At 41.2% G+C, this 7,833-nt stretch overlaps 2 protein-coding genes across 2 annotated transcripts; both read right to left on the reverse strand.

Moving 5' to 3' along the window:
- Nucleotides 1–271: 271 nt before the first annotated feature.
- On the reverse strand, nucleotides 272–814 carry LOC140878958 (uncharacterized). Its single transcript, XM_073282585.1, has one exon. It carries the CDS (start codon nucleotides 812–814, stop codon nucleotides 272–274), a length of 543 nt encoding a protein of 180 aa, XP_073138686.1.
- A 1,452-nt stretch (nucleotides 815–2,266) lies between these two features.
- On the reverse strand, nucleotides 2,267–6,313 carry LOC140878959 (uncharacterized). Its single transcript, XM_073282587.1, has 4 exons — nucleotides 5,953–6,313; nucleotides 5,644–5,883; nucleotides 2,846–3,089; nucleotides 2,267–2,486 (listed from the first exon to the last, which is right to left on the reverse strand). The coding sequence occupies exons 1-4, from the start codon at nucleotides 6,311–6,313 to the stop codon at nucleotides 2,267–2,269; spliced, it is 1,065 nt and encodes a 354-aa protein (XP_073138688.1).
- Nucleotides 6,314–7,833: the final 1,520 nt, after the last annotated feature.

Here is a 7,833-nt window from a genome sequence, read left to right on the forward strand (position 1 = left end):
CCGATCTCACATTTACTTAATTGTGATTATCTTCCCTTAATTACCTTATATTGGGTGTAGGTCACTAAATTCTATCCCACTTAAGAAATTTCATCCTAGAAATTTTAAGTCTGAGGAAAGAAAAGAAATAAGCACAAGTGTTCTTTATTACAACTGAACATAGTACAAATCTTTCTTACAAAGAAAATACAGAATATCAAAAACAACTCGGGATGCTCAGCTCGCATCCGGCTCTCCAGCTCCCAAGTTTTTTCTTCAGTTCCCTACGTTGTCATTGCACCATCACTAGAGGTATGCATTTGTTGCGAAGCACCTTGTCCTTCCTATCAAGAATCTTAAGAGGTCTTTCCACATAAGATAAATCATGTTCCAATTGCACCTTGGTCGGATGCAAGATGTGTGACTCATCTGCCACGTACTGCCTCAGCAAGGACACGTGAAACACATAATTGATATTGGAAAGATACGGTGGCAAAGCTAGACAGTAAGACACGTCTCCAACCTTCTCAAGAATTTCGAACTGACCAACAAACCTCGGTGATAACTTACCCTTGAGTCCAAATCTCATCACCTTCCTCAAAGGTGACACTCGGAGAAACACGTTCTCTCCTACTTCAAAATGTAGAGGTTTGCGGTGAGTGTTAGCATAGCTAGCCTGTCGATCCTGGGCCGCCTTAATTCTTTTACGGATCAACTCCATTGAATCGGTCATCTGCTGGATCATCTGTAGACCTTCAACTTGATGCTCTCCCACATCGTCCCAAAACAAAGGCGTACGACAGCGGCGTCCATATAAAGCCTTGAATGGTGCCATGCCAATGCTATGATGTTAACTGTTATTATAAGCAAACTCCACCAATGCCAAATGGTCATGCCATGCTGGCCCAAAATCCATCACTGTAGCTCGAAGCATATCCTCGAGAGTACAAATAGTCCTCTCACTCTGCCTGTCGGTCTTCGGGTGATAAGATGTACTCAGACTCAGAGTAGTGCCAAGAGCTCGATGGAATCTACCCCAAAACCTAGTGGTAAACCTTGGATCTTTGTCGCTGACAATTCTCAACGGAATCCCATGCAAACAAAAAATCTCTTGCACGAATAGACGTGCCATCCGATCAAAAGTAAAGTCCCTATTGTAAGGCAAGAAATGCATGGACTTCGACAATCGATCAACAGCAACCTAGATAGCAACACAATTCCTATAATACATCAAAAAGTGGGTGACAAAATCCATCGTCACATGCTGCCACTTCCACTCAGAAATATCTAAAATTTGAAGCAATCCATGCACTAGGTCATCGAAATTTTTCCTTGACCTGCTGACACACAAGGCACTGAGACACAAACTGATAAACACTGTGCTTCATCCTTTTACACCAGAACCTCGTACGTAGATCCTTGTACATTTTAATGTTGCCTGGATGCACAGAGAATCTACTACGGTGAGCCTGTGACAGAATCTCCTCTTTCCGCATGGAATCATCAGGAACAACCACACGTCCGGAATGACATAACAGACCATCATTCTAAAAGTGAAAACAAGAAGTATTTCCATCTTGAGCCAAACGAGCTAACTTTTGTGTCTTTGGATCAACGGTCTGCGACTCACGTATACGCGTATACAATGCTAGTTCAGAAAGCACTGAAGAAATGCGCACCCCTTTTTGTTCCTTTTTGTGTCGAAAGGTATACCCTAAGGAACAACACTCCTATACCACTCGTGCAATCGAGCTGGTGCGGAGACAACACAAATACACCTTGTGGCTAAGATCATCTGCAACTGGATTAGAAGAGCCTGGATGCTACTTGATCTCGCAGTCATAGTCATTCAATAAGTCCATCTGCAACTCTGCCTGAGTGAACAGATATTTCAAACTCTTATGGTCAGTGAAGATCTCGAACCTCTCACCATACAAATAGTGACATCATATCTTAAGAGCAAAGACAATGGCTGCAAGCTCTAAATCGTGTACGGATAGTTCTCCTCATGAGTCTTAAATTGCGTAGAGGCATAGGCAATCACATGTCCTCTATGTGACAATAAACATCCCAAGCCCTGGAGAGAAGCATCGGTGTGAACTACAAAGCCACTTGATCCAGATGATAGAGCCAACACTGGAGCTGTAGTCAGACGGCATTGCAACTCGTGAAAACTCTCCTCGCACTCTGACGTCAAAACGTAAGGCACATCCTTCCTCGTCAGTTGCGTCAAAGGCTTAGCAATCTGAGAAAAATTCTTCACGAATCTTCGGTAGTAGCCTACCATTCAAAGAAAACTACGAATCTCTGAAACTGTCGTCGGACGCATCCAGTTCAAAATGGCTTCCGTCTTAATAGGATCAACAGATACACCGTCTCGTGAAATCAAATGACCAAGATAAACAACTCGGTCAATCAAAAAATAAAACTTGCTCAACTTATTGTATAACTGCCGCTCTCTCAAAATCTGAAGGACAGTATGGAGATGGAAAGCGTGCTCGTCAACACTGCAAGAATATACAAGGATATAATCAATGAACACTACCACAAACTTATCCAGAAAGTCGCAAAATACTCTGTTCATCAAATCCATGAAGACAACTAGAGAATTTGTCAATCCAAATGACATTTCTAAGAACTCGTAGTGACCATACCATGTACGGAATGTTATCTTGGAGATATCCTCCTCCCTTACTCTCAACTGATGGTATCCCGACCGCAGATCTATCTTTGAATAAATAGAAGTACCTTGAAATTAATCAAACAGATAATCTATCCGCGGAAGAGGATACTTATTCTTCACCATCGCTTGGTTAAGCCGCCGATAGTCTATGCAAAGATGCATCGACCCATCTTTCTTCCTGACAAAAAAGACTGGGCTCCCCACGACAAAACACTTGGCCGAATGTAACCATTATCAAGAAGATCTTGAAGTTTCTCTTGAAAGTCTCTTATCTCAGATGGTGCCAATCGGAATGGAGCTCTGGAAATCGGTGATGTCCCTGGCACTAGCTCAATGCCAAACTCGATCTCTCTCACAGGTGGTAAACCTGGAATCTCCTCAGGAAACACATCGGGAAACTCACGGACTATGGGTATCTCCTGGATGTCTGGTCCCTCCAAGGACGAATCAATGGCATAGATAAGGTTGAAAGAGTGGGTGCTCGGTGAGCCAACTTGTGGCTAAGGGCTTTGATGACTCTTTGTATAAACAATCTTTTGTTTAATATAATTTACACTTTTTATTAATGGCAATGACTTTATCTTTCTTCATATTGTTATATTGTGATATACTATTGTTGTTTTGATAAAGACCTTGAATATACTATAGTGTATATAAGATGTGGTAGTACATGGAGATGTCTATCATGAAACACATCTTATAGTCACTGTATATTCTAAATTGTTCCTAGTCGATTGAGCCGTCCGATAATAAGGATAAGGATCGCTCGAGATTGAGACTAGCATTTGCGATGCAGAGTACCACGTTTCATTGGTAAGGAACATAGAGATGTTCGAAGCATGCAAATGGATATTCATACGATGAATGATCGAACTACCCTATCCGGACTTTCCAAGTGGTTATCATTTATCGAGTGGATAAAGTCCGCGGTTTTGGTTGTACACCATTAGTCCTTACTACTTGAAACATCATTGAGACTTAATTGCTAGTACTGTGCTTTGACTCGTTTACCGACTCTATTGGGGTCATCAGGTGTCAGGATTGGGTACAGTTACAACACATATAGGAGTCGATGCTTTGTTGTCAAGGATTCACCACATACTTGCGAGTGTGGATATCCTATGCGATCTGAGGAGATATTAGTGTGACGAATCTCTGGCCAGAGTACATGATGTGTTTTAAGAAATGGTTTCTTAGTAGCACATGCGATGTCACTATTTGATCTTCAAGATGTATTGCATAGTTATCGAATCTCGAACGACTCTCTATTTACCAATGGTTGTTGATTCGATCGAGATATATGGATGAAGGGACCGTACTGTACGCTAACCAAAATCTATTGGTTCTTGTAGGCACTATCAGTGATACCTAGGGAATCATGGGGCGATGTTGCTAGGCGCTCTAACCATGATTCGATGGGAAAGTCGGAAATTGTTGTTCCGAGTCACAAGGAGTTGTGAGCCCATGGCTAGCTGTATCCCTGAACCATTGAGGGTCACACAGAGTAATGGATTTTTAATCCCCGTTGAGATAGTTAAATTTAAAGAGTTAAATTTAATGAACAAAGGAGTTGGACTTCTTATTTAAGAGTAGAGGAGTAAGATTTCCTAAAATGACATAGGGATGGGCATTTTTGGAAATCACTGAATTCGGATTCAGAAAAATTTATCTTGACTTTAAAAGGTGCAGAAATGGTTTCTGTGAACATTGGTAAAATCAGTTTATCAATCAGAGTCACGATGAATTTTATATTAATTTCTGAACATGCGGGCTTTTCTTGTCAGGCTTGAACTTATGACTAATGGGCCCTAAGCTGTTAGCGGCCTACATTATAAATAAGTTATTGCAGTACAGAAATTACACACAACAGGTCACAATTTTCGAAAAAACCCTAGTTTTCTCTCTAACAGTGGCCACCCCCCTCCCCTCTGCTCAGGAAAAATCCAGCCTGTGAATTTTGAATTACAGTCTGGTTTAACGGATCAAATTCGTTAATTCTCTTCGTAGAAACTTCTGATAGATTTTCTAGTGCAATCTATCAGAGGGATTAAATCTCTGTTCGTGGACCTGATTGAAGAACAGTTCGTCCATCAGTTCCTGGGAGATACAACAAGAGCAGAGCAATCTGTTGGTGTCCATAATCTCGATTTGAGATTTGAGGTAAAAATTTATAATTTTTATTTAATTTTTGCACACACAATTTAATCGTAAAGTTTTGATACCCAATATGGAATCGTTCCATATAAAATTTTTAAACTTCCGCTGCACCGGGTCAATCCTGATTGATCTGATCGCCGTTCTCCAACAAAGGTAGCCTTCCCATCCAGTTTCTAAGGAACGTCGGGCTCTCAGAGCGAAAACCACTGGCATCGGAGGTCGCGCTCCCTCACCGTAGAAATAACATGCCTCGCCATCCTTGGGGCGAAATTGAACAAACCGCTGATAACAATCAACTATGAATCTGTAATTAGTTATGAGATCAATCCCAATAATATAGTCGAAATCCTCCATGGCTAAAACCATCAGGTTAGCACTAAGCTGATGCCACTCGAAGTAAAAAATGCAACCCACAACTAGACGCTTGGCCCAGACCTCTTGACCCATCGGAGTCGATAATGTTAGAAACACGTCTAAAGGGATAAACAATAATCTATACCTCTTAGAAAAACGTGCTGAGATGAATGAGTGTTATGCACCAGTGTCAATCAATACATAAGCAGAAATAGCACACAAACTACAGGTACATGCGATCATCCGGTTACTGTCTACCTCCACCTGCTCCTAAACATGTGGCCGTAAGAAAGAATGACCTCGATAAGAAGTCTGTTGTGGCAATGGCTGCGACTACTGGCACTGCTGCTGCACAGATTCTTAAGAGCCTATGGATCCGCTCGCTGCTCCCATCAGAGTAGGGCAGTCCCTCTTCATGTGACCCTCCTGTCCACGCTGAAAATATGCGCTGGTCGATCGAGGACACTGACCTGCAGGATGTCTTCGCCCGCACTGCTGACAATGGCTCCACTTCTGACCACTAAAGCGGTGCACTCCACCAGATCCAGAAGAAGAAGAAGTGACTCCCTGTTTCTTGAAAGACTGGCCTCTTGGCCCCAAAGAACTATTCAGTACGGAAGAGGAAGAACCCATGGACCTATTCCTCCGAATGATGTCCTCTTCCTGGTGACAACGGCTCACCAGGTCCTCATAGGTCTGATCACCACCCACTGCAACCAACTGGTGGATTTCAAGGTTAAGACCTTAAAGGAAGAGAGTGTACTACTCCGTAAAGCTACCGGAAAATTGTGAACAAAAAGGGAGAAGCTCGATGAACTTCTGCCGGCACTCGTCGATAGTCATCGACCCCTGCCGCAAGCTCAAAAACTTGCTAGCCTTCGACTGCAGTAGGGCCGGAGGAAAATATAAATTCTTGAGTGCAGCCCGGAACTCTGCCCAAGTTGCAACTCCTCTGGCATATATGATCGGTGTGGAAATGGTTCTCCACCACTTCCTGGCATTGCCCTCTAGCAGAAAACCCAGCGTCTCCATCTTCTGCACCTCAGTACAATGATACTGTCGAAAGCAGTTCTCTAAGCGCTCAATCCAGTCCTCGGAAACTCCAAGTGTCTCGCCACCTATCAACGGATTTGGACTCATCTGAAGAAATTAGTGCATACTAAAATGATCCCGATCCTCACGGTTTCTGCGCCGTTCCAGCCTACGACCATCTCGATCGCCCCATCGACCGCCTCCACTATCTTGACTCTCGTCGTAATCTGCCATCTGTTCAATAACAAAGAGTATTTTAATCTGCTTTTCTTAATTTCCCCAGTTGCAATTCGCTCTGATACCAATAAATGTAGCGACCATACCCGAATCCACTACCTAATCAGATTAATAAGGCGCATGCAATAATATAAAAAGCGTAAATAGCGGATAACTCAAAATACAACAAATTAGATTGGCAGAATGCAACCGACGATAAAAAAAGTATATAATAATTATACAACCAAATCGATAGTTCTTAGGGTCACCACCCTACCACTATGTTCCTGCTGCCACCGGCACCGGCCTCACTCCTTGATATGAATCTAGGAGGTGCTCGAAGATTCATATTGTTCCAATATTTTCTTCAGGATTTACAATCGAGAGTTGAAGGGTTAGGAATTCATGGGAATCAAGTTGGAATAATTGATATTCAATTTGGATGATGTTCTAATCTTATTAAGACTAAAAGGATCAAGAAAGTGAAGAAAATGAAAACCAAAGTCAAAGCCAAGGCGCGCACGCGCATCTAAACTCGTACGCCCGCGCCATCCCCTGCTAAAGGCCAGCGCGCCTGCGCTACCGAGTTGATTTTTTGACGATGGAAATGAAAAGGTGACGCGCGCCCGCACTGTGTTTTCTTACACACACTTTGGCATGTTTGTGTGTGTTCGGGGATATTTGATATATTTTGATATATTATGTTATTTTGAGTGTTATAAGTCTATTAGAAAACTTCTAGATGATATCTTTGATATCCTTTGCAATATTTTTGCATTATCTTTAGGATTTTGGAATTATAATCCAACTAGGAAATATTTAGTCTAATTCTAATGGGATTTCTAGTTTATTTCTTTTATATATTGTAAACTTCTCATTTATGAGAGAACAATTAATGAATTATTCAGTTTATTGATTTTTATCAATCCTTAAAAATTCTCTCTAGAATTTTTCCAAAGCTTGTTTTTTTTTTTATCAAATCAAACTTATCAAAGTTTCATAAACTTTGTGGCGTTTTTCAATTGATTATCTTCGTGGATTGTCAAAAACAAGTTTTCTGAAGGTTCCGTTGTGATTAATTGTTTTCTTATCGTGATTATCTGTTGCTAATTTCAAGTAAATTAGATGTGTATATCTGAAAACTTAATTGTTCAAAAGATCGGGACAAAATTAAAAAATCTTTTGTTATTGGATTGAGAGTACGATTTTAATATAGTCGTGCTTGCCTTTCATGCATCCTAGATTCGCATCATTTGATATCAGAGCTTAAGGTTCCATTGATTCAAGTAAGTCGTATCTTTCTATTTGTTCTTCTTATCTATTCTTCGTTCTTCTTAACCGTTCTTCGTTCAACTTTTCTTGTTCTTTGTTCTTCGTCTATCTCATATAAAATTTCTGTGCCGTTCTTTCAA

The sequence above is a fragment of the Henckelia pumila genome, chromosome 2, assembly GCF_033568475.1.
Source record: "Henckelia pumila isolate YLH828 chromosome 2, ASM3356847v2, whole genome shotgun sequence".
Lineage (NCBI taxonomy): Eukaryota > Viridiplantae > Streptophyta > Magnoliopsida > Lamiales > Gesneriaceae > Henckelia > Henckelia pumila.

Bases quoted from the DNA above. Each gene is read 5' to 3' on its own strand.
- LOC140878959 (XM_073282587.1), bottom strand. From the start codon at position 6,313: ATGAGTCCAAATCCGTTGATAGGTGGCGAGACACTTGGAGTTTCCGAG. The intron at 3,090-5,643 runs GTCAGTGTCCTC...TGGAGGGACCAG, and splicing joins CGGGCGAAGACATCCTGCAG to ACATCCAGGAGATACCCATA. The intron at 2,487-2,845 runs GTCAGGAAGAAA...ATATTCTTGCAG, and splicing joins TGGGGAGCCCAGTCTTTTTT to TGTTGACGAGCACGCTTTCC.
- LOC140878958 (XM_073282585.1), bottom strand. From the start codon at position 814: ATGGCACCATTCAAGGCTTTATATGGACGCCGCTGTCGTACGCCTTTG.